General features: G+C 55.7%; 1 protein-coding gene across 2 annotated transcripts in view; it reads left to right on the top strand.

Annotated features, from left to right (window-relative positions):
* The window catches only part of RASSF5 (Ras association domain family member 5), a 68,570-nt gene that overhangs the window by 17,236 nt on the left and 24,955 nt on the right, over positions 1 to 26,379 (top strand). The window contains exon 2 of one of the 2 annotated variants that reach the window (XM_070396231.1): positions 8,160 to 8,284. In XM_070396231.1, coding sequence (XP_070252332.1) covers positions 8,160 to 8,284 — 125 coding nt within the window. Of the gene's footprint in view, positions 1 to 8,159; positions 8,285 to 21,828; positions 22,283 to 26,379 lie in introns of those variants that run through there. The other variant, XM_070396232.1, reaches the window with a different exon arrangement.

Genomic DNA, 26,379 nt, shown 5'->3' with positions numbered 1-26,379 from the left:
TACATCCTCCCACGCGGGGCAGGATGGTGCCTCCGTGGCCAGCTGAGTCTTTGGGAAGCGGGTGCAGGGACACATCCAGCCTGCCTGGTAGTGTGGCCAGAAGCCAGGCCCAGAATGAACACGTGGTACGTTAGACGCAGGGACCACGTGCGGGACCTATCCCTGCGGTACAAACCGGTCACTCCAAAGAGCTGGTGAACCCCACCCAGCCGTGCCACACCCAAACCCGATTCGGTCATTCGGGGAGCGGTTGGGACCAGGATCTTGGGGTGGCCGCGGGTCCTCCTCCAACCAGCACCGGCCCACCTCTCCAGCACCTTCTCAGCTCAGCGTGCCTGCCCCGGGGGACCACCCATCCAGCCCTCTCCTGTACCCCTGACCCCGACCTGCGCATGTTCAGGTGCATCCCTCCTGGCTCTTCGCACAGAGACAACAGCCCAGGGCATCCAGCTGCCACCCTTTCCTGTCCGTGGGGGCCTGGCAAGGGCCTGTCCGGGCCTCTCCTACCACCGCATCTACTTCCTGTGGCTTCCTGGCTTGCTTTCTGGCACATTCTGTGAGGGGTGTGTGTTGGGGTTGTGCGGTGGGAGGGAGCAGTGTGTGTTCGTGCCCTCTAGGCAGGCTGGGGGTGCTGAGTGCCCTCAGGGGTGGCCTGTCCTCTGAAACCAGGAATCACAGGACATGGTCTCAGGAGGGCTGGGTTCGGGCTCCTTCCTGGAGACATAGAGAAGCAGGTGTCCTGGGCCGGCTGCCGGACCAGGAGTGGGGACTTTCCACCACCTGCTGCCGGCCTCACTCCGCGTGTAGCCAGGAGTCCGAGAACTGTGTAGAGGGCGTTGATGTGGGCAATGGCTTGCAGACCCCCAGGCTGGGCAAGTCACAGTCTCTACCTTCCCACTCGCCAACACCACCCGTTCTCTGCTGCCTCTGCCTGACTCCTCCGGGCCCGTCGAAGGAAGGGCTGGAGGGAGAAACAGGGAGGAGGAACTTTGAATGAGCGACAGAGTTGTGCGATTCTTCATAACGTAACACAGTAGAAGAGGACTCAAAAATTGAGAGGCTTTTTGGATTACATGCTGCGTCAACAGAAAGCTGGGTACCCAGGCTCAGGAGTCCCTTAGTTGAAAAGAACAGCTACTATTCATTCATTCATTCATTCATTCATTCATTCATTGTTTAATTATTTTTCCATCAATTTTTTAGTGAGAGAGGAAGGGGGGAGAGAGAGAGAAGCATCAATTGGTTGCCTCCAGCATGTGCCAGACAGGGGCGAGGGACGAACCTGCAACCAAGGTACATGCCCTTGGCTGGGAATCAAACTCGTAACCCTTTGGCCTGTGAGCCAACACTGTAACCACTGAGCAAACTGGCCAGGACAGCCACCGTTGATTGAGCACTTACTCTGTGCAGGCACTGCTGGGTACTTTCCATCTATTCTCATTTTGGCAACAAATCAGCTGACAAGGTAGATACTGCTTCCATTTTGCAGATGAGGAAATTGAGGCTGAATAAAGTCCATATTTTGCTGAGGTTAAGGAAATGGTGCAAGCCCACTTCAGACCCAGTTAGTAGCAGGGCTTGGGTTCGAACCCTGACCTGGTGACTCTTGATTAAGAGCTGCTTCCTAGTGACCGGGCCTGTCGTACACCGAGCAGGGCCCAGAGCAAAGGCTGGGGATGAGTGGACTTCAGAACTGCAGCCGTGGGGACTCGGAGGCCGGGGTGACAGAGGGAACCCCAGCACCTGAGGCCGTGGGACATGGAGGGGTGTTCCCGGCTCCGGGAGCAGGCAGGGCGGGGCTGCAGGCTGACAGTGCCTGGGGCTGCAGGGGTGGGGCCCTGGCCATGTCCAGTGGCCACCACTGGTCTCAGGAATGTGAGAGAAGGGCGCCAAGGCTGCGACCAGAGACTGGACTGTCCCCGTGACTTGCGCAGGACCAGGCAACTTCCTCCTGCTTGTACAACACTTTTCTGACGTTGTCACTTTCCGTGCACATGGTTTTGTTTTTGTTTTGTTTCAGATTTCTCTGATGTGCCTGAGCACAAAGTGACTTTAGAACTAAAAGCTATTTGTGCGCGTTGTTTGGAAGCAATTAGCTGGGGGAGGTGATGAGACTGGATCACCCGCCAGGAGCTCGTGGGATGGGTAATAGCTGAGTGGAGGTGGGAGGGGGGGCTGAAACCTGGGGCCTCCGTGCTCCCAGCCTCCCGTGTGTGGTTCACACCGAGGACCCGTTCACGCTCAGGGCCGCCCTAGGAACTGCTGTCATTCCCACTTAATAGCTGAGGAAGGTGGTGCTCAGAGAAGCTCAGTAACCGCCCCAAGTTCAGGGAGTTGGTTGAGCAGTGACTGGGGGCCCGGCCTTCCTCAGAGCCCATCCTCCTCCCATCCTCCCCCACCCTCCTCCCATCCTCCTCCCACCCTCCCCCATCCTCCTCCCACCCTCCCCCATCCTCCCCACCCTCCTCCCATCCTCCTCCCATCCTCCCCCATCCTCCCCCATCCTCCCCCATCCTCCCCCATCCTCCCCTATCCTCCCCCATCCTCCCCCATCCTCCCCCACCCTCCCCCATCCTCCCCCATCCTTCTCCCATCCTCCTCCCATCCTCCCCCATCCTCCCCATCCTCCCATCCTCCCCCATCCTCCTCCCATCCTCCTCCCATCCCATCCTCCTCCCATCCTCCCCCACCCTCCCCCATCCTCCCCCATCCTCCCCCACCCTCCCCCATCCTCCCCCACCCTCCTCCCATCTTCCCCCATCCTCCTCCCACCCTCCCCCACCCTCCTCCCATCCCCCTCCCATCCTCCCCCCATCATCTTTCCCTTCCCCGAGTGTGGCCAGGCCCTGAAGGAGGGCGGCAGGGATCAGGTCTGTCCTGAGGTTGCCCTTCTACACGGAGGCCCGCGGTGCCCAGAGAACGGGTGCGGGGCTCCTGGATTCAGAGGCTGCCCCGCAGGCCTCACAGTGGCGCTGGCCATGCAGGTGAGAAGCTGCTCTCCGGGACCTGGGAGTGACCATCGCCAGGGAGGCCTGGGGGCCTGCTGTCCACCAGGCTCGTCTCCTGCGTGCCCCCCCCTTCACCCCGCCTTTGCTCCAGCTGAGGGGGGCTTCAGGGGAAGGCTCCCCGTTGTCTCAGGATCTTGCCTATAGGTCTGGGGTGAAAGGGCCTTAAGGGTTCCTTATCAGTGGAATGTCTTATCCATGAAAATTCGCCTCTCAGGTTATGCAGCAGCTTGTGTGCCTCTGTGTGTATGTGTGCGTGCATGTGTGTATCTGTATGCCTGTGAGTGTATCTGTGTGTGTGCATGTGTGTATGTCTGTATCTGTGTGTGTGTTTTTCCGTGTGCGTGTGTGTATGTATCTCTGTGTGTATCTGTGTGTGTGATGTGTGTGTGTGGCATGTGGCAGCTGGGGTGGAGCAGGAACTAACTTGGGCAGCCCTGGGGATTAGGGGGAGGTTTGTTGCTTCCGTGTTTTGGAAAAACAATTCCTCGCACAGGTAGTTCCGTCTGCTGGGTTCACCTCTGGGCTGAAGTGGGAGAAGGAAGGCTGTCTCTGGGCATGGGTTGCCGGGACCTCTGGGCCTCACCCCCTCAGATGGAGACTTTGATGGTGACAGTCAGGGACTGGGGATGTCAGGAGCAGGGCTGGTGGAGGAGGCGGGTGTCCTGGCCTCAGCTCCACGCTCCCTGGCCTCCTCCTCTGCCCGTCGGCTGCTGGTGTCCGGGCTGCTGGTCTCCGGAGGTGGTTCTGTGAGAAACCCCGTCTGCTTGGGCCTAAGAGCACAGGTGCCCAGTGTGGCCCAAGCTCTGTGTTGTGGGTTGAATTGTGCCCCAGCCCATAATAGGTTGACATCCTGATCGCCTAAGAACCTCAGAACGGGACCTTATTTGGAAATAGGGCGGCTGCAGGTGTAGTTAGTTAAGCAGCTGGTCCCTAATCCAATATGACCGTTGTCCTTATAAGAAGATGGCCGTGTGAGGACTGGGGACAGGGAGAAGGCCATGCACCGCGGAGGCAGAGCCTGGAGCGGTGCAGCTACAAGCCGCGGGATGCTACGAGCTGCCCGCACGGAAGCCGGGAAGAGGCAGGAAGGAGTCTGCCCCACGGGTTTCGGAGCGGGCATGACCCCGCCAAGCTGATTTCAGACTTCAAGCCTCCAAACGGAGGCAGTGTTAGCTGCCCTGTCCATGGTGCTTTGTTTTCGCAGCTGGAAGGCTTACCGCGCCTGGGAGCCGAGGGCGGGCCCTGGGAGCCCTCTCCATCCTGCCTCCTGGCTCCTTCCCTGGAGAAGACCCTCTGTGATTGGCATTATTCCTCCTCACAGTCGGCCCCTTCTCTTTCCTTAGGCCCCTCGTCCCAAACCTGAAAGCCCATTTATTCCTCCAAACACCCCTGGAATGGAGAAAGGGCCTGCGCTGGAGGGAAGGGTGAGAGGGAGGGGCAGTTCTGTCTTATAGATGGCAGGACCAAGGGTAAGAAGTGCCAGTTCTCCCGGAGACACTGCAGTTAGAATGTCGGAGCGGCACTCCTTAATCCTTTGCTGCCTCGTGTAGGGAGGTCCTCGTCCGATCTATTCTGCAATGTCACGGCTCCATCTCCCCTTGGCTCCAGCCACGAGGGACTGGGAGCCACCTGGGGTCTGATCCGTTCTCTGAGCTCCCCGAGCCTCCTGTGCCGTGAAGCCGTCCTGACAGCTGTGGCTGGCGGGCACTGTGTCCTCGGAACAGGCCTCTTGGATCTGGGCCCTGCTTCAGCGTCTCCCTCACTAGTTATCTCTGCACGTGTGCGTCTGCTCGGCTAGCCTGAGGCCCCTGGCGTCCTGTCTCATTCATCTTCCCCCTCATGCGAGCACAGGGCACGGGAAGTCCGTGCTCAGGCTGAGCCCTTCCGGAGCCTGTAGGCCCTGCACCACCAAGTCTCGTCTCTCTCCTCGCCCAGATGGAGCACCAGCCGAGGCTGTGCAGCGCAGGGAAGCCAGGGGCGGGTTGGCTTAGCAGCACCTTGTGATGAGCTGCCTTGGGGGAGAGGACCGGTGGGGTTTAAGCACTGGGTCCCAGGAGGACACGGCCCTGCCCAGCAGGTTGGAGTCTCAGGGGCGTCCCAGTCAGCGCAGCTGGCCTTGCAGCCTCCTCCGGGGGCCTGTGGGCGCTGCTGTAGCTGGAGACGGGCACGGTGGCTCTGACTTCACCTCCGTGGGCCTAGAAGGGCCTAGAAGCCCAGGCGTGGCGTTCCCGGGGGCCAGGACTGTCAGATGTGCCGCAGGGGTTTGCTCCACTTTGTGGTTACACGGTCTGATGGACCAAAGTCCTTGGTGCGCAAAGGGGCTTTCCTAAAATCCGGAAACACCCCTCCTGGCATCTCCTGTTTCCTGGCTCTGTCCAGCCCAGCAGCAAGGCCTGGAAGAAACAGTCTTCCTGAGGGTTCGGTGCTTTTTGCACAGGGTGTGTGTGTCAGAGACGGAGTGGGGGCGGGAGGGAAGGAGAGGGGAGGGAAACAGAATCAGATGGAGCGGCTGTGCTGTGTCGACAGCACAGCTGCTGAAGGAGGAGGCGGGGGACCTCCACCGCCCACCCAGGTGCTTTCCGGTCTGTGAGTTGGTGGCAGCGCTTGTTTGCTAGAAAGCTGGGGAAACGTCTAGACCCTCCTCCTCCCCATTTCCACTTCTGGGCACCCCAGAGCATTCTTCATGCTTAGAGCTGGGCCAGGGCGGCACAGGTGTGTCCCAGGAACGGAGCCTGAACAATGCCACTCTGTGCGGCTCTGGCCTCCCTGCTGCCCTATCAAAGCCCTGGCGGTTCTGGGCACTGCGGGAGGGAGACTTGGCCTGCACATCCCCGGGTGTGCAGCACCTGGGGTGCGGCTGTCCTTGTGCCAGGCAGAGATCGCCCACAGTGGGACCCAGAAATGCTTGCGGGTGCGTGCAGGGGGAGGGTGCGGGCAGGGGGAGGGTGCACACAGGTGGAGGGTGTGCGCTGGTGGAGGGTGCATGCGGGTGGAGGGTGCGTGCAGGGGGGAGGAGGGTGCGTGCAGGGGGAGGGTGCGCGCCTAGAGCTGGCTTCACCCATTCTGGCTCCAGGTGAGAGGACAGCTTCCAGGAGGAGAGTCGGAGGCCTAGACACGGGTGGGTGTGAAGGGGGAGATGTCGGAGCCTCGCTTTCAGGCCTGAGGGAGATGAGCAGAGCGTCATCTGCCGTCCCAGATGGAGTAGGGAGCTTCGGAAGGTTGAGTCAGGTTGGGGGGTTCCGGAAGTTCTGCGTGCCCCTGCATTTGTCAGGGGGCTCCCCTGCAGCCATCAGTGGCAAACCCGAACAAGGTGCTTATCTTTGGGGGTGATTGGGAAGGGGGAAGCTGGGGAGTGTGAGGGTCTCATTCCAGAGCTCCCCCAAAGGATGGGAAGAAGAGACCAGACCCACCCTCACCCCAAGATAGAGTGTGTGTGATGCTTTAAAAGAAAGTCTAAAACAAAGGAAAAGTGTTAGGAGCCTAAGCCCTTATGAATCAAAAATTGTCCCCTAGCCCTAGCCAGTTTGGCTCAGTGGATAGAGCATCAGCCTGCAGACTGAAGGGTCCCAGGTTCGATTCTGGCCAAGGGCACATGCCTGGGTTGCGGGCTCGATCCCTAATAGGGGGTGTGCAGGAGGCAGCCGATCAATGATTCTCTCTCATCATTGATGTTTCTATCTCTCTCTCCCTCTTTCTTCCTCTCTGAAATCAATGAAGGAATATATTAAAAAAAAAAAAAAAGTTGTACCCTAGTGCCCGGCCAGTGTGGCTCAGTGGTTGATTTTTGACCCATGAACCTGGAGGTCATGGTTCCATTCCCCGTCAGGGCACATACTGGGTTGGGGGCTCAATCCCCAGTAGGAGGCGTGCAGGAGGCAGCCAGTCAATGATTCTCTTTCATCATTGATGTTTCTATCCCTCTCTCCCTCTCCCTTCCTCTCTGAAATCAATTTTAAAAACATAAATTTTAAGAAGTTGTCCTCTAGTGACCAGGTTATCCAAACAAATCCAGGCATCTGAGTTGCCTACCACAAGCCCTGCCCCCTCCAGCCAGGCCCCCACCCCGGTAACTTCACCTCCCTTCTGCCTTGAAGATCCTGGAAGCTACTAGCTCTGCCACCGTGCTGTGTGTCATTGGGCACCTCGCTTGACCTCTCTGGGCCTCGTTTTCCCACGGCTCATGAAGTCCTGCTTCCATGGAAGTGAACTCTCTCTATGAAATACGCGCTTTCGGCCCTGAAACACCTGGTGTGGGATGTTGTCGGGAGGCTATGTCAGCTGGGTTAGAGAAGCCATGCCCACTTTCTAGACGGGGCAGGTCAGAGACAGGTAGCAGCCTTTCCTGCTGCTGATGACAGTGCCTTGGTGTTTGGACGCACTTGTAATTCGTGAAGACCTGTTCTCCCCTAAGACTATAGGCGTCCTGTGTACCAGGCAGGGCTGCTATGGCCTATATTCCACAGACGGCAAAATGAGGCCCAGAAGAGTTAAGCCCTTTCCCAAGACTCCATGGTCCCTGGCGACCAAATTAACGTAAATTAGTATAGATTAATGTAAATTAGTATAAATTAATGTAAATTAGTATAGATTAATGTATATTCGTAAAAAGATTCGTAGGGATGTTAGAAAGTCACTAACATCCCTAAGCCCCAGTTTTTTGTCTGTAAAGTGACAATAGTAATGATCGCAGGGTCACGCTAAGTAATAGTGGCCAAGACGTTGGCATACTTCGTTTTATTGTGTTTCGCTTTATTGCTCTTCATGGAAATTGTGTTGTTTACAAAGTGACGTTTTGCGGCAACCCTGCCTTGAGCAAGTCCATTGGCGCCCTTTTTCCAACAGCATTTGCCCACTCCGTGTCTCTGCGTCGCATTTTGGTAATCCTCCCAATATGTGTGACCTGCTTTGTTGCAATATTCATTTTATTGCGTTGATCTGGAGCCAAACTTTCCGTGTCTCCGAGGTACGCCTGGCTAGCACTGGTTCATGTTCACCATTTGTAATGGCGTGGAGAGCCGGGCCTCGTTCTCAGGGTGTTCTCCCACCCTCCGCTTCTCTCTTGCATGCCCTTCCCTCTTGGAGTTAGAAGCAGTCCCCCAAGGTTTTTCTCAGGAAGCCTGGCCCCTAACTCCCCTTGTGTTTTCCCTCCAGACTGTAAATTCACCTGCCACCCTGAGTGCCGCCACCTGATCCAGCTGGACTGCAGTCAGCAGCAAGGCCCGCTCCGGGACAGGCCTTCTCCGGAATGCACCCTCACGCCGCCGACCTCTGGCCAGGTAGGCAGCAAGCGGGGGCGCCCGGCTGGGAACAGCTTTCTGGTGAGCAGGACGGGGCATGAGTATTGCTGGATGTTGGGGTCTCCTTCGGGCCAGATGGGTTTCAGACACACATTCTGATTCTGCATCCAATTCTGATGTGTGGGTGTCCCCCCCCCGACCCCCCCCCACCCCCCCACCCCCCGCCACACACACCTCCAAAGCAGTTCTCTGATACCAGCTGGATGCCTCCGCAGTTCAGCTTCACTCTCTGCGCCCCCTCCCCTTCAGAGGCCAATTGCAAGTGCAGGTGGTCCCTGGGCTTCTGACCTGCCGGCTATAGATTGGAGGTTCCCACAACTCCTTCCTTGGATTTGATTGATTTGCTAGAGCGGCTCGCAGAACACAGAGAAACACGTTACTTAACAGATTATTAGAAAAAGATACTGAAAGGTTAAAGTTGGCGATGCAGGGGCAGGCTAAATAGCCATCTCAGACAGTGAATAAAGAAAAATGAAATTTATTTAAGGAAAAGGGGTTAGGGATGGGGATGTCCAAAGGGAAGGGCTACCCAGCACTGAGCCAAAGGGTATTGGGTCCATGATGACGGCATAAACACACTTAGGACAGTGATACAAGGAAGGGCATAGAGGAAGCCACAGGGGAGCCTCGGCTGGGCTGCTCTGGCTCAGGAAAGTCAGAGAAAAAGGGGCCTTGGAGACAGGTTCAGGGTTAGCCCAGGACGAACGGCTGCTGCCCATTGCTCCCCTGGTTGCAAGTCTCATGGGGTCCCTTAGGGTTCGGGGAGTCTTGCCTGTGTGGGAAGGAGAGGGGAAGGGAATGGCAGGATGTGCTCCTTGGAGGGAGAGCACTGTGCGCGCCGGGTCCCTCATCCTGAGAGTATGTCTCTCTCTTGCAGGTGGAAATCCTAGGGGCGTTCTCAGGGGAGGGTCTCAATAGAATATTCATCAGCTTCCCAGGTGTGCCCTTTCAGGGTCGTGGTCTCCACTGATTGGCTGGTGCCAGGGCAGGGTCATTAGTTACTGCAGCTGGTCCTGAGGCAGCCAGGGTAGCACTTGTCTGGTTTTGCTGCTTTTCTGAGCCTGGAGCTGAAATACAACTGAGGCCTAGATGTTATCTTCAGGGAGAAAAAGGTCAGGGCGTCTAAATCACCCAAACTGCCATATGAAAGATCAGGGGAGCCGCAAGGCCTCCCGGCACCGGGATCAGCGTGACGGGGGGCAGCGCCCAAACCCCCTGATCGCCCTGTGGCTCTGTGTGTGACAGGGGGCGGGGCCACAACCTCCCTATCCGCCCTGCTCTGTTCGTGACGGGGAAGGCGCCCCAACCCCCTGACCAGCCCTGCTCTGTGCCTGATAGGGGGGAGCTCCCCAACCCCCTGATCGCCCTGTGGCTCTGTGTGTGACAGGGTGCGGCGCCCCAACCCCCTGATCGGCCCTGCTCTGTGTGTGACAGGGTGCGGCGCCCCAACCCGCCCCCCCCCACGGGCCCTGCTGTGTGTATGACGGGGTAGAGCCATAACCTCCCCATCGGCCCTGCCCTGAGTGTGACAGTGGCGGTGCCCCAACCCCCTGATTGGCCCTGCTCTGTGTGTGACAGGGGGCGGTGCCCCAACTCCCCTATCGGCCCTACTCTGTGCGTGACAGGGGGGAGCTCCTCAACCCCCTGATCGGCCCTGCTCTGTGTGTGACAGGGTACGTCATAGTTTTTATCCTCAAATAGCTTACATGCTGGCATGGGAGGCAGAATACAACCACACAGTATGTACCGTGATGCATGTTTGCCATAAGAATATGAATCAAGTGTTTTGAGTCCACAGTGCAATTGTTTCTGTTGGAAATCAGGAGGGACTTCCCAGAGGTGGTGACAATTGACGTGAGTCTTACTGTCTGAGTCAAAGGTTGCTGGTCAAGGAAGTAAGGAGTGTTCCAGGACACCATCCATGTATTCATTTAACAAATATGTTTTGGAAAAACAAACAAGCACAAATATGTTTTGAATGTTGACCACGTACAGGCCCAGGAAATCCAGAGACTTAGTGATGGAGGAAACAGATATGACTCCTGCCCTTGCCATGCTTGCAGTAGAATAGGGAAGCAAGACTTTAAACAAACAAGCCCCGTGTGTGTGAGAGACCATTCAGATGCTGGGTAGCTGCTTATTTCCTGCAGAGAGTCTGAGAGAACCTGGGGAACCCGGGATTCAGCCCCCAGGTCCCCAGAATAGCTGTCCACATGCTTTTTCTGACCACAGTGCACGTGATCCAATCATCTCATCCGCCCACGGGTGTTACCTGCCTCACAGCTATTCCCTCATGCCTTTTTCTCCCACTGAGAAAGCATTACTAGAAAGCAAACAGGATGTGTGTTTTCATAAAAATGATATTGAATCAGTTCTAAAATATGTATTTTAGCCCCACCGGTGTTGCTCAGCCGTTGAGCATTAATTTATGAACCAGGAGGTCATGGTTCAATTCCCAGTCAGGATGCATGCCTGGGTTTTGGGCTCCATCCCCAGTGGAGGGGGAGGGGGCGTGTAGGAGGCAACTGATCAATGATTCTCTCGCATTGATGTTTCTATCTCTCCCTCCCTCTCCCTTCCTCTCTGAAATCAATAAAAATCAATCAATCAAAATACGTATTTTAAAATTCTCTTTACTTTCCCAATTTTCTGTCCCATCTGGAAGCTTCCAAGTCTCTCTTCTTTCTGTTCCCCTTAATCCTACCCATCCCCCAACCCGGAGCCTGCTTCCCCCACTACTCCCTGGGTCCCCCCTTCCGTCTCCTCTATTCCTTCTTCTAAAACAGCAGGTCTCAAAAGGGGGTGATTGGCTCCCTTCCCCCAGGGGGCACTTGGCAGTTTCTGGAGACGGTTTTGATTATCACAAGTGGAAGGTGCTACTGGCATCTGGTGGGTAGAAGCCAGGGGTTCTGCCCCCTACAGTGCACAAAAAAGGTCCCTACAGCAGAGTCATCTGACCCCAGATGTCAACAACAGTGCTGAGCCCTGGCCAGGTAGCTAACTTGGGTAGAGCATCATCCCGATATGCCAAGGTTGCGGGTTCAGTCCCTGGTCAGGACATTTACAAGAATCAACCAATGAATGCATAAATAAGTGGAACAACAAATGGATGTTTCTTGCTTCCTTTCTCTCCCTTCCTAAAAACAAAAAAACAAAAACAAACTAATGCCGAGGTTGAGAAACCCTAGCGCTGCCTAGCCAGCTACCAGGTATGGTGAGCAAAAGGCCCCAGAGCAGGGCCTGGGTTTGCCATATACATCGTCTCATCCTCAGAACGTCAGCAGTGAACAGGTGCTCCGCGGTCTGAGTATTTGGAAGCAGAGTGACCCCCTTTCTCTCTGTTGGGGGCCCTCTGGCGAGCGGCTGTGTCTAGAGCAGAAGCACAGTGACATGTAGGAGCCACACAGAAACATAGAAGGAGCCAAGAGTCCCCTGTGGGCGTGGAACAGCCCTCAGCCAGCAAACGGCCTAGAGAGGGGGTTGCTGGGCGGTGGAGGGCGGCTGTGTTTGCCTTGGACAGGCCTGGCTGCGTGCTTCAGCACAAGTGGGGCAGGACCTAGCCTTCTATCAATAAAGCCCGGGCCCTGCTCCAGGCTCACTCTCCTTTTCTGAAAAGCTGGTTTGTGCTGATTTCCGCCTTGGCTGGCTTTTCTGTTCAGAACCAGGATGGACTTGCTTTCACCTTGACACCGTCACCTGGGCTGGCTAACCTGATGTGTGAGAGCATTTTCCTAGTGGGGGGGGAGGGGGGTGGCTGGGGCCTTGGTCTGAGCTCAGCTCATCTCTGGGGATGTATAGCTGTTAGGGCAGCGGTTCTCAACCTGTGGGTCGCGACCCCTTTGGCGGTCGAACGACCCTTTCACAGGAGTCGCCTAAGACCATCCTGCATATCAGATATTTACATTACGATCCCTAACAGTAGCAACATTACAGTTAGGAAGTAGCAACAAAAATAATTTTATGGTTGGGTCACCACGTGAGGAACTGTATTAAAGGGCCAGAAGGTTGAGAACCACTGTGTTAGGGGGTCTCAACTTGATGGCATGTCTCCCCTCTGCTCTTAAGGAAAAAAATAAAATCATGGAACGTCCTCCCTCTGGAGAGAACCACTGAAGGTAGCATTTTTATTTTTTTCTTCCTGTACATTCAGACATGTTTCCAGTCATTGTTGAGGTAATCCCCTAGGTAAGCATTTGGCTCAGCCTTTGAAAGCAGTGGTCCCAGCATCCTGTCTCCTCTCTGCCACGCCTGAGGGAGGAAGAGGGGCAGGTGTGTGTGTGTGTGTGTGTGTGTGTGTGTGTGTGTGTGTTGTGGCGGCGGGGGGGTGGGGGGGCTCAGAGCCCCAACTCTACTCACAAGACCATGTGGGGTGTGCGTGTCTCTCTCAGGCAGAGGAACCAGGGAAGGGCAGCTGGGAGCTGCCTGTGCTTTTGGCAGCCTCAGAAGCAATGGTTTGGAGTCTGTCCTTGGACACCCCGAGACCTGTGACGTCCGACTGTTCCCTTGGGTGCCCGTTGTCGACCAAGCAAATCCCTTCAAGTCCCCCCAGATCCCTCCTGCAGGTTACGCCTGCTTCCCCGAGAACATGAAGGCCGCCGTAAACCGCTAAGCCAGCTGCGGTTCTTGTTCTTTCTTTGGAGGCGTGCCCCAGAGACTTTACACGTCAGGTGGTCTTAAGGGTGCCTCCCCTGGGATGGAAAAGACCCTCGGGGTTCCTCGGTGCCCTCATGATCAAGGGAGACCCCTGCTGGTCTGGGCCAGTCCTTTGATTGCCTTTGGAAAGCAGGCCCAAAGGGAGGGCGTCCTTGCACCAAATTGTTCGTTCGCACCGTCACCTGCTGCAGCCCACGGGGATCCTGGGAGCCTGTCCCTGTGGCCTTTGGTGCTGTTTTTCTTGGTACATGGAATGCACAGATGACAAGAAAAAGGACTCTTTGTTCCACTTGAATCACTGCAGCCAGGGATTGACCTTATGTCTGCAGGCCGCTTCCTCCCCCTCCTCCGGGCCCTCCAGCGCCCAGGAGCAGCGGTCAGGAACCAGACTCCCAGGTCCTCCCTGCCAAGTCCAGCCCCGCCCACAACAGTTCCCAGACCTCACTCGGGCCCTTTCCACAGTAGGTAAATAATAGCAGAGGTGGAACATGGTTATGGCCACTTAGGATTCTGGCCATACCCATGGTGCACCTCTGCTATTATGTTCCTAGTGCTTCTCTTTGGATAGACTTATTCAACTTGAGCTTGTGTTAAAGGGACTTTGAAAAGCCTAGAATCACTGTTTGATGGACTTGGGATTTTTTCCTGACACATTAAATGAATACTTAACCTCTAAAATTAAAAGAAAAATATGCCTAAGGACGGCCTCAAATTCCTTTGCACATTGATATCGAGCCAAGCACTGTTCTAAAATCCCCAGAGCCATTCGTGGGAACTGCTGCCCGCAGAATCCAGCTCAGTACCTGCCTACAGTGGGTGCACGGGGTGCAGCTGGTGCCTGAGGGGCACTGAGCAGTGGAAAGAGCTTCAGGGAGCTGGGGAGGACATGCCTGCCACCCACACTCCTCCTACCCGGGTGCTTCTAAGGGAGAAGAGCGGGATCCATATGTACCAACAGGGACTAGCGAGAAGTGAAAACAGGTACACATGGGACAACCCCATTTGTAGTGTGTGTGTGTGTGTGTGTGTGTGTGTGTGTGTGTGTAAGTGTACAGTGAAGGCCTGGCAGATGCCCCGCCAACCATTGGAGGAGATTTCACTTAGGAGAGGGTGGGAGTTGAAAAGGGTGGAGTTTTGCTGTTCCCTTCCGTGCTGTTGGAGTAACCAGATACTGTCATGTGTTTCTAGTACAGTATTTTTTAAAAGGTGATACACATTTTCTTAAACAAAAGAGAGGCCCCTTGCCTAGGTGACAGAAGAGCTAGGTTCTAGTCCAGACTGTGTAGACGAGATCATTGGTAAGTGACCCAGGACAAACCTCCCAGTGTCTCAGCTTCAGGATTCCCCTCTGAGAAATGGGACAGTAGACAGGGTGGTTGTGAGGCTCCGAGAGATGTAGGTGACAACATGTGCAGATGGCGGGGGGGGGGGGGGGGGGGGGGGAAGCAGGCAGGGGGGAGTTGAGTGTCCAGGGCCATTCTGGTGCCTCCAAAGGCCTTACTGGATTTTTCTATCACATCACCCTGTGGTGAAAGCCCTCAGTGGCTGCCTGTTGCCCTCCACTCCTGCCTAAACCTGGATTCGCACATGAAGCCTCAGGGGCTGGCTCTGCCAATTCTCCAAAACACCAGAAAGACAGGCTACTGTCCTGTATGCACAACCAGGTCACTGTACCTTTGAGGTTTGGGCAGGCACGTCTTACTACAACGACTATCTCCTCCTCTGCAGCCCAAGTTATTACTCCACTCCATTGATAGAAAGACCAAGACCCTGTCCCCATTCACCCAAGAGACGGCTGGCTTCCAAGGCTCCAGGGTCGATCAGCCTGGCCTGCTGGTCTCAGCCTGACCCGCTGCTGCTGCCTCTCTGCCTGTACCCCTCCCCCCATGAAGCCCCTGTCATTCCTTAGCAGGGCCCCTCTGGAACCATCTCCCTCAGCCCCTGCAGCCGCTGAGCTGAGCTGAGCGGTGACTCAGCTGGCTTGTAGAGCTAAGTTTCCTGGCACCCTGCCCCCCGCTCCCTCCCCATCCCCTCCCCAGTCTTGCCACGGCCTCTGTACTTGGGCTCTGCCTTTCCAGAACTTTTCCCAGGGGAAGCACCTGGGGCCAGTTCTGCCCCAGTCTTCAGCCCAGTGGCCACGTGCTGAACCCTAAACTACCACAAGGGGGAGCCAGGGAGCAAGAAGAGAAAGGTTGGGGGTGCAGGTCTGTCCCTCTTCCTAACAGGCCCTCTGGATACTGCACACCTCAGGGGATTCTGGGGCCTGGCGCCCCTCTGAAATGCTCCGTAAATATTGATCAAATTGAATCGTGGTTGATAACAGTGGCTGCTATTCATTGAGGCATATCATGTGCTCCTCTTGCTTATCAATTATTGAGGTATGTTGAAATCTCCAACTTTAATTGTGGATTTTCCAATTTCTCCATATAGTTCTAGCTTCCTGTATTTTGAAGCTCCATTATTCAGTGCATAAACATTTAGAATGATTATTTCATCTTGTTAATTAACCCCTTTACATTACAAAATAACCTTCTTATCCCTGGTTATATTCTTTGCTCTGAAATCTACTTTGTCTGATATCCAGCTTTCTTTTGATTACCATTAGGATGGTATTTCTTTATTCATCCTTTTACTTTTAGGCTATTTGTGTCTTTGTATTTAAAGGTCATTTCTTATAGACAGCAAATAGTTAGATCTTTGTTTCTTTAATCCAGTTAGATAATCTCTGCCCTTTAATTGGGTTATTTAGATCATTTACATTTAATGTGAATACTGATACAAGTAGATTTGAGTCTGTCATCTTACTATTTGTTTTCTATTTGTCCCATCTGGTCTTTGTTCTCTTTTTTTTTTGTCTTCTTTTGGATTAATTAAATATACTTTATGATTCCATTTTATCTCATTTACTGCCAGCCTACCTACATGTGCCAAAGGCAGGAGCCAGTCCCCAGCCTCTCTCTAAGCTATGGCTACATCTGGGACGGCCACTCCACTCCCCACAGATTTCCCTCCATGCTCTAGAAGCCAGAGGTGCCGGCCAAAGCTGTCAGGGATTTGACCTCAGTAGTCAGTTAGCCTCCCACAGGAGCTGCCCCAGAGCCTATCTGAACAGCTCAGGCCGACCCACGGGAGCCCATTTCTGGCCAGGCAGAGCTGGAAGGCTTCCAAACAGGAACTATTTATTTAAGATCCTGGCTCTGAGGAGGATGGAGCTCTAGTATTTATTTCTCTAGAAATCCTTAAGCACTGGTGACATTTCTCTGTGTTCCTCACGGCCCCAGCCACGGCTTCTATCCTGGAAGCAATAGGCTGCCTGAGATGACCTCTGGCTGGGCCAGGTCAGGCCTGAGGCTCTGAGGAGTCAACAGAGCCCTCTCTCTATGTGTAGTAGGACAAGATCTGTTCCCACGGTGACCACTCTGCCCTGGCCATCGGAGGACTGGCCTTGCCTGGAGAGGGGCCCTGAGAGATGCGGTGTTGATCAGACACACCTTTTGTGCATCTCTAGTCTTCCTAAAGGAGAACAATTGGAAGGCAGACTCCTGGGGCCTGACTCAGCCCCGGCAGGAGCTCTTCAGGGCCGTGGCTCATGTAACCGCCGCAGTGTCTTTGAGTGTCCTATCGAAGCTGCTAGCCTGGCAGCCGAGCAAGAGAAGTGCAGTGTGGGCTAGAACCCCCGAGAAAGCGAACCTTCTGCGAGTCTAACCTAAACGGTGTGCAGCCGCTTGCCTCTTAGAACAGGAAGCCATCTGGGGAGAAACGGAGCTCTCCGCTGTGCACAGTCGGTTTCGTGCTGTCAAATGCTCTTCTCGGGGTAGGAGGTAGCGTTCTTAAGATGCAACCCAGAGAGGACACCTGGGAAAGGTTGCTTCAGAGAGGCATGTAGTGGTTATTGGCGAATATGGATCAGGAAGTCAGGAGGAAGATATTGACAGGCAAGAACCAAACCACAAGAGGGCAGGGTGGCTGCTGGGAAAGTGAATCGAGGGAACCTTGATTGTGGCTGGAGATGAGTATGAACTGTTGACTCGGCATTGAAGGACCCACTCAGACTGGAGTCATTGGAGGAAGGACAGCAGTTACAATGGAAAATTGTCAGACGCAGAGGCTCTGGGTTTGCAGTCTGAATCTACCGTTTACTTGCTGTGTGACCACTCTGAACCTCAGTTTACTCTTCTGTAAATTACCTTCTGGCAGGGCTGTGAGGATTGAGATAATGAAATGTGTAAGAGTTCGGTGAGTCTAGTTATAATTTCTTATTTCATGTCCTCCTAGACTGCACGTTATGAGAAGGCGGGGACTATGCCGTATTCGAGCCTGAACTTGAACACCGAGGCTAGCGCTTGCCATGTAGAGGGCGCTCAGTAAATATTTGTTAGATGGATGTATGAAAGAATAAGCAACTAGATCTTGACACACAGTAACTATTCAATAATTATTAGTTGATAACGGACTAGAAGGTTTTATGTTACAACAACGGTGATCAGATCTTGGTCTAGAAGGGGAACTTGGGCAACAAGGCGGCAGGGAGTGTGAAGGAGGCACAGATGGGAACAGGAAAACTCCTGGGAGGCTTTGCAATAATATGGGCTGTGGCATTCCTGGAGATAGGAGAGACCTGGGGGAAGGAGCAGGTGGGAGTGAGGCAGGGAAGAGCGAGGCTGCAGGGGGAGGGCTGGGTGCTCAGTGAGCAGGTACCCACCTGGAGCTGCCTGGAGACCAAGAATTCTGAGACTTGAGCCTGTGGGTGTGGTGGATACCACTGGCATGGAGGAGACTCGGGGCCCCTGGAGACATGGGCACGTAGGGGAAGAAGACAGTCCATGACTGAACTCCAGAAAACCCCAGGGAGCTACAGGGAAGACAGGGGCACAGACGGACCGGACCGAGGAAGTAGGTCCTGACCTGTTTGTGAAGGGCTGTGATTTCACGCAGGACTCCGGTGTTCCGGGCCCCGGGTTCTGCACCAGACCAGCTGGGTTGGTTCGGCTCCACCATACATGCACCGTCGCATGTATGACTATGAGTAGGTGACTTCATCTGCCTCCCTCTCTGCAAAACAGAGAGAATAACTGTAGCTTCCTCGTCGGTTTGTTGTGGGGATTCAGTTAAATGAAGCACATCAGGTGATTAGTACACTGCCTGCACATGGTGGCGACTAATGATTTAAAAATATGGTTTTCAGCCCCTGAATGCTGCTCTCCATCTCTGACACCCCTCGAGTGGGCAGATGCCGTATTCGAGCCTGAACTTGAACACCGAGGCTAGCGCTTGCCGTGTAGAAGGTGCTCAGTAAATATTTGATAGATGGCTGTATGAAAGAATAAGCAACTAGAGCTTGACACACAGTAGTTATTCAATAATTATTAGTTGATAATGGACTAGGTAGTTGCTGGGGTCCTGCCCCAGTGGTCCAGGGGTTCCCAAAGGTGTGGACGGAGTCGGCAAAGAATGTTTTACACGGAGACAGCGTTCAGAACTCTCTAGCTTTCCTTAGTCTCTGTGGATCTTCCCTGTGCCTGGCTGAGGCCACAGAGAAAGATCCTAAGGCAAGCTGAGCCTTTATTTTATAGGGAGAGGTAAACAAGGTAGTGGTTTCTATAGTTACACAGTTCTTGTGAGTTTCTCTTGTTTTGACCATAGTTACACTTCCCTCAGCCCATTAGCTTCCCAGATAAGATCTAGAGAGCCTCATAAGGTCAAGCCTAATTATGCTAAGAGGACTGTGCCCTCTAAGCTGGGAATTGTTTGTGACTTTGCCCACAGGTCAGTCCAAGGCTTAACCCTATATCGGCTCCCCACAGGTAGTTTTATGTTACAACAACGTGATCAGATCTTGGTCTAGAAGGGGAACTTGGGCAACCAGGCGGCAGGGAGGTCGCTCACGCTGGGACTAGAGAACCAGCTTTTACGTCACAGCTTTTCTGGAGCAAAAAGAACCACGGGGAGGATCTCACAGTGGGAGCCGGCCACATGTCAGGTTGCATTGGAGAAGGAAGAAAGCTAACATCATGCTTTTCATCACCTGACCCTTTGGGACGGGAAAGTCACCCACTCACCATTTCAACGGGGCCCCTGAACCCCAGCACGATGCTGTGGATTTAGGGTTCCGGATGTGCTGCTTAAGGTGCAGCCCCCCCTTCCTGGGCCCAGGGACAAGGACAGCCGGTTCCCATCCTTTGTGTGTTCACCTCCAGGTGCATAAAAGGAGGCTCTCTGTGTCCCCTTCACCCCCTGGACTCCCTGCCAGGTTATCGCTACTGCTGGTTATTCATAGGGAAGGGGCCACTGGACACTGCCAGGAACCCAGTCTTCTCTCTTTAGGACCCTGGGGCTTCAGCCTGGGTTTTCCTCCTGGAGGCCGGCCAGCTTATGGCATTATATGTGCTCACTGCGGATTTCTTCTGTCCCGGGATCCTCACCAGCACAGTCTGTTTTGCTGACTTTTTCCAGGAGCCTAGATTCTCTGGGCCTAGATTCATCGACAGGTGACGAGGGCCCGAGACACACTAACAGGGAGTTCAGAGGCTCTGAAAGGACTGAGCTGTGATGGACCATGTGGCTCCGCTCGGTTTCCTCATCTGTGAAAAGGGGACAGTAGCTGCTCTCGAAGCTCTAGAGCAACCTCAGTGAAGCAACGGCTGATAAAAGGGCTTTGAAAAGCCCTGTTGAGACATCACGATTTCATAATATTTGCGATGGCCCGGAGCGACGCCGAAAAGAACACGGTGTCACTTAGAGCTTTTCCTGACCGCGTCTGGCTTTCTGGTGTGAGGCTCACATGGAGGGGCCCGTGCGGACTCCCGGGGCGCTCTGGCTTGCTGTTTAAAAAAAGGCACTGGCTGTATTTTAAGATGCACATTCTGACGCGTGACACTGCAGTGGCTTTGCAGAGGTCCCTGCGTGACTCCGAGGACACAGTGCGGCCACAGAGACTCTGGGCCTGTTTTTTCCCCTGAAATATTGGATTCCCACTGAGCAAGAAGTCCCTTTTACAAAGGAAAAGTGTGTTTCTTTGCTGGCTGGACCAAGCAGGGGGGCTGCTAGTGATGGCCGGGATCCCGCCGAGCCCCCTCTTTGCAGGATTCATCATGTTGGCATTGGACTTGGAGGTACTGCCAAAGCCAATACCAGCCTCCTTGCCCGAAGCATTGTCTCTGGGGAAAACCCCGCTCCCCCCAAAATAGTTTCTAAAATGCTCATTTGAAGAAAAGATTGCTCCAGACAAAGCCAGAACCTACTTTCAACCCCATCAACGTCAGCTCTTCCCCCTCAAGCAGCCCGAAGCTCACCTCAGGCCCCCACCTCTGCTCCCCTCACTACCTCCCTGTCCCGGGAGGCAGCCCCTGGTATGGAGGGCCTTCTGAGCCCAGGCGGCCAGCAGCTAGGTGCTGGCTCTCAGCTCTCGCCAGCTCCTGCCTGCCAGGCCTCACAGGCTTCTGGGAGAAAGACCGTGTGGGAGGATGGAGCCAAATTGGGCTGCAGTTTGAAACCCCCTGGAGCACAGACAGATTTGGCTAAGGTGGAGGAGGGAGCGGGCTCCTTAGAAAAGTAACCAGAGCTTAAAATGGAGTTGGCCGTTTGGTGTCGGGGCTGAGTCTAGCCCTCTGCCCAACTTGTGCCCAGGACCGCATTGTTTCCGAGCTGCGGGAAAAGCCACACAGACCTGGAGAGCGTCCTGATGACCCCTCTCAGGCGCTCTCTGGGGCTCCGAGGGTCCACAGGCCATCAGGCCCCGTGGGCACAGTGCCCCAGCATCGCCAGGCTCTGAAGGCTTTGCCTTCTTTTTCTGGGACTCCGGGCTGCCCTGGATGGAAAGATGGCAGAGTACACATGGACACAGTCCCACCTCTGCTGAAGGACTGCCTCGCAGTGGCTAAGAGCATAGGCCCTAGAATAGCACAGGCCTGCATCTGTCCCGGCACACGTGTCCTGCTGTGTAACCCTGAGCCTCAGTTCCCTCATCCATAAAATGGGAATAATAATCTACCTCCAGGCTGTTGGGAAAGTTAAATGACAAGCTGCATGTAAAGTGCCTGGCACATGCAGCCCCCGTGTGAACACTGGCAGCTATAACTACTGTGTACGAACGTGGTCTGGGAAGTTGTGTGTGTGTGGGGTGGGGGGACCTGCGTGGGGTGCCCTAATTGCTGTGAAGGGTGTCCTTCACCCAGTCCGATGGGGAAATGTAAATGAGCTGTCCATGGTGGTGAGGACAAGGTCTGGCAAAACCCCCTCTTGGCCAGGCCGTCAGGGAAATGCACAAACAACAGGGTGTTGTCTGCAGGCGCCTCCAGTTCCCTGAGGCTCCCAGAGGTCAAGGTCCCTGGTGTGGAAGGGCTGCTTCTCTCCAGGTTGCCATAACTTTGCATGTGATTTGCATATGCTTGTGCCCCGCCCCCCTATCCCCCACCCCCGCAGTGTCTTCTGGCATTTCCAAGTAAAACTATTGCTGCTCTCCAGGCAGGCCAAGATTTCCTTCTTCTCCAGTGTCTGCTCTAACTCCCCTGATGGACTAGGCTTCTGCACCCAGTGCTTAGGGAATGAGAGGGCGGGCGGGGGGGGGGGGGGGGGGGGGAGGGTCGGTTGACCTTATAGCACCTTCCACCCTGAACGGGAGCGTCATGGGTGATGAGAATGAGCTGTCTGCAGGAGGCTGAAGAGAGGACAGAGGGAGTCCCGCCCCCCACCCCCGCCTCGGGCCCATCCTGGTCTATTTCTCCCCTGCATCCTTAATCCGACCTGAGGTGCCCTAGGTCCGGTGGCACCGAGTGGGTGGAGAGGCGCAGGGGAGGGAGGGGCGCCGTGACAGCTGAGCGCCGCTTTGAGGAACCTTGCGAGAGGAAGTGGCTTCAGAGGCGCCCTGGCCGGCCCCGGGCAGGAAAGGCGCAGGGAGGCAGGCGGGGGAGGTGTGGCGATGGCGCTCTGCGCTCCAGGAGGAGGGAGGGAGCGGGCGCCCAGGACGTGAAAAACCGTGAAACCGCAGAGGCCAGGTGAGCGGGCGAGCGCGGCGGGTCGGACCTGTGTTTGCAGCCGCTGACGGTGGGTGCGCCAGGAAGGGAGCAGGGACCCCGCCGCTGGAGCCACGCGGGTCCGGGGTGCGATCCCCAGGCAGCGGGCACCGCAGAGCCGGGAGGGGCCTCGGCTCCGGGCGCCGCATCCCCAGGCGGCCCGGCCGGTGCGCTGCGGTCCGCGCGCGGCTAGATGACGGTGGACAGCAGCATGAGCAGTGGGTACTGCAGCCTGGAGGAGGAGCTGGAGGACTGCTTCTTCACGGCCAAGACCACCTTCTTCAAGAATGTGCAGAGCAAACATTCTGCGAAGGTAAACTTACTCGGATACGAGAGACTTTCCTGGGCGGGGGTCGGGGTGCGTGCGGGGTGCCCTCTGTGGTCTCCGAGGGCAGCGTTGCTCCGGCAAACAGGCAGAGCCATGTGCTGCCGGGGTGGGTGGGCAGCTGCCTGGGGGCTCTCTAGAACCCGGCTGGGCAGACCAGAGGTTGGTTCCAGAGCCCTTCGGGGACCACCAGCAAAACAGGTTCTCTTTCTCATGCTCTGTTCGGCGTTTCCTGTCCCTAGACCTTGGCAAAATGGCTCTCCAGAATCTGGGGACTGCGCTTGACTCGGGGGTTGGCCACATGCTCACCTGGGGCTGGGAGAGTGATGGGCAACTGTTTCCTTTTTCTTTCTTTCGTCACCCCCCCACCCCCCAAATCCGAGCTTTGAAGCTCTAGATAGAAAGTGGATTTCGGCCAGTCCCCCCGGAGGATAAACTTCCATAGGTTGAGACTTCCCTATTGCGAATGGCCAGAAACCAGCTTAAGACGCAGTCCAGCTACTTGGCAGAGGCCCAGGGTGTTTTCAGAAGCAACGGAAACTTCTTTCTTAGGTGGTTGTCCCACCACCATTTTTACTTCCTGGGTGGCTTGGACGGAACCTAAAGGGCTTTGCATGCGTTTCCTAATGGGGTTCTCTGTGCTCCCTAAAGCTGTCAGCCCCTCCACACCCCGCACACCTCCCCTGGCCTCCCCCCTCCCCAAGTGGCCGCACAGCCAGCAAATGGCCACAGACCTGGCTGAGTGGTGACAGAGCACTGCCTGGCTACCTGTTTCATTCTTTATGGGAGAAGCGCTCCCCAGGGCCTTGGAGAGCTGACCTCCAAGGACCTGTTTGTAGACCGGAGTGAGCTGGTCAGTGTCACGGGCGGGAGCAGGCTCATCACCGATGGAGCCGTCAGTCCTGTACGTGTAGAATTAGCCCCAGCTTCCCCAGGCCCGGCGCTGAGGCCTCCTTGGTTACTAATTCATCCTGCCTGGGGGCCCCCAATTTGCTGGGTCCCCGGCATCAAATGAATGGGCTTTTCCATTGTGAGGGGACACGCGGGAACCAAAGGAGAGGTCTTGATTTTCGTGTTGGAAGGAGCCCCCTAACACTGGCCCCTCGACCCCGTGCCTGTCCTCCGGGCGCCCCTCATGAGGCTGGAGAGCAGGGCTTGTTCTGGAGGGATGGCGGTGGGGGGGTGGGGGTGGGGGGGGGCTTATGCAGAACAGCATGGCTGGGGAAGGGAGGTGTCTGCTCTCTTTTGGGGGTTCTGGCCTGATGGTGTGGATCCCTCCTCGCCCTCTGCCCCCCGCCCCCCCCCCCCCACACACACACAGGCACTCCGGCTGTCTGGGGTCTTTAGGCCAGTGATTCTCCATCTTAGCTGCGCCCTGGAACCGCCTGGGGAGCTTTAGGAAATGGGGCTCTCAGAGAGTCGGACTGAATCGGCCAGGGGCGCAGCCTGGGCAGCAGGGCCTTGAAAAGCTGCCCAGGTCATCGTGACGTGCGCCCGGGGTTCAGAGCGGTTCAGAGCGTGGCTCCAGAGCTTTGCTGCTGCCTGGGGAGGAGATGGTTCCTGTTTTCAAACAAAGTTCAGCTGCCGCACTTGCTGCCAGCTCGGCTGTGAGCCGGGTCCTAGAATGTGGGCTTTTTGCATGATTGGGGGTGGGGTGGGGTGGGGGGACACGCCGCAAATCTGGCGTTTCTCTTGGCGGATGAAAAAGGCAGCTGTTTCTGGTATTTCTTGGGAGAAGTAGAACTACCTACCAAGAAAATATGCTGGGCAGAGGGTGACTTGTTCCTTGGCCCAAACAGCTTTCCCTCTTCACCCCCCTCCCCAAAAGCTCCCCTTCCTAGCCGCACCCCTGAAAAGGCACCTTTGGCTTGGCGCCCACCTCAGCTCTTCCTTGTCTGGTTCTTGATCCATTCATTGCACAGGGGCCTCTGCGCATCTCCTGCCTCGTGCTGCCACCTGTGAGCCCTCGGGGGGCAGGACTCCCTTCTCAGAAACTCATTTTGTTGAAACTCGGGGCTTGATGCTTCCTAAAGGGTGGGCGGTGGGCATGGCCCCTCTTTATCCCCTCGCCTCTGCCTGGAGATTCAGAACCGCCACCTCAGGGACCGTCTTCCCCAGCACCAGGCCAGCATCCAGAGCAGCCCTGCTGGGCTGGCCCCAGCTGAAGGAGCGCAAGGGGGTGTGTGGCTGACCAAGGGGCTGGGTGAGCTGCAGCCAGATGTTGTAGCCTTTCATCCGGCTGAGTGTTTTTCCACCTTTCATAATATTTTCAGCTCTCTTCTCCCTCGGAGCGCTTCTGGAAAGGGTTTCAAAGCGATGGGCCAGACTCTGACCCCAGTCTGACCCCTAACGATGCTTTTTTTCCTGCCCAACGAGATCACATCCGAGCTCCTCAGGGGATTTCTTTTCCTGTCTCCAAGGAAAGGCATTTGTGTGTTTCCCTGTCGCTGAGAGACTGAGGCCCCCATCGGGGAGAGCAGAGGCTGGCGGCTATAAATAGCGGCCAGAGCAACCTGCGTCTCCGGGCCTGGCCTGGCTGAGCGGGGCTGTGGGCAGGCCTCGCTGCTGGGCTGGGCTGGGCTGGGCACCACCACCTGGGAGCAGGCATAGCAGCCTCCCAGAGCTCCCCGTGCCTCTCCCCAGCCCCTTGGTGGGAGGTGGGAAGGTGGAGAGACAGCCAGAGAGACCATGGGAACAGGCCTCGCTTGTTCTCTCCTTTCAGAACATGGCAGCTTCCTGGGGCGCCGTGCCTCAGCTGGAGGGGCAGGGAGGTTTGAGTCACCCCAGGTGCAGTTTCGGGGGCCGGGGCCGTGCTCTCCACGGGCTCCTGGCAGCTTGTGTGGAAACCCCCTCCCCCGGTGCTCAGAGGGGCAGCCCAAATGCACACACCACCCCTCCAGTCTAAGCTATAGGAGTCTCGGGGGCTGAGGGGTGCATCCAGGGTCACACAGCAAGGTCATGGGAGACCCAAGATGAGAGCCTCCTTCTCTTGCCTCCCGGCCCAGAGATTTTCTGTCTTAGTCCTGAACGAGGCAGGGCTCAGCACTCTGTGGGGCTGGTGACTCTGAGGCCAGTTGCTCCTTTATTCCTGTTGGGCTCTGACCCCGGAAGTGGGGCCAACTTCTACTCCTTCATCCCCCGAATGCCTGCAGGTGGCAGGGTAGGGGCTGACCTCTGAGCAGGGACACAGGCACTGCGCGTTCAGCAGCCTCCGGGCCCAGGCCGCCAGGCCTGCGCAGCACCGGGTGTGCACTGAGGACACTACAGCCTGTTGCTTGCAGAACGCCAAGACCTGGTTTAGTGCCTCATCTCACAGATGGAGAAACGGAGGCCCGTAGAGTAAGGAGGACCTCGTCAGGCCACATATCTGGTCGGGCAGAGCCAAGACTGACATCCCTCTTGGACTCCTTGTCAAGTGCTCTTCTTGATCCTCTTCACTCAGTGAGTGGCTGGGACAAACGTAGGCCTTGTCCTTTCAGAACCTTGTACAAAATAGACCCTAATGACCTCAGGCTGGGAAAGGGGTTAAAGGGTCCTTCCCATCCCTGCATTCCATAGGTCCTTCCCATCCTTCATTCCATAGGTTCTTCCCATCTCTCCATTCTATGTGGTCCTTCCCATCCCTCCCTTCCATAGGCATACTGCTAGAGGAACACTGGCCCTACATTTAAAACTAGCAGGAGGAACCTGTCATCAGTTCCAGAGACTTACACCTTTAATCATTTAAAAGTTCTCAGTGCCTATCCTAAAATACCGCTTGCTGGAGAGCCTTCCTGGTGTGTTCTCTTTGGATACGGAAAATAGAAGGTTGACTTTACCTCTGGTTAAATATCACATTTAAGCACACGCAGAACACACTCCCCTCTCCCCCACCAGGTTTTCTCTGCTTTATGCCGACACCATTGAAAAATTCAAGGAAGATGCAGAGGAAGGGGTCTCAGGTCAGAGGACGAAGCCACTCTGGTTCCGTTCCTGCACTTGTCCCCTCTTCTCTTGCCTGGACAGGGCCTCGGTGGCGCTCCAGGGATGTCAGCCAAGCTTGATGGCCCTGGGACCGGCCAAGGAAATCCCCATCTCTATGCCAG

This window comes from Myotis yumanensis, unplaced genomic scaffold (genome assembly GCF_028538775.1).
Source record: "Myotis yumanensis isolate MYYU_CA2020_CCGP unplaced genomic scaffold, mMyoYum1.0.hap1 SCAF_17, whole genome shotgun sequence".
Classification (NCBI taxonomy): domain Eukaryota; kingdom Metazoa; phylum Chordata; class Mammalia; order Chiroptera; family Vespertilionidae; genus Myotis; species Myotis yumanensis.
This window is presented reverse-complemented; position numbering and strand designations above follow the sequence as displayed.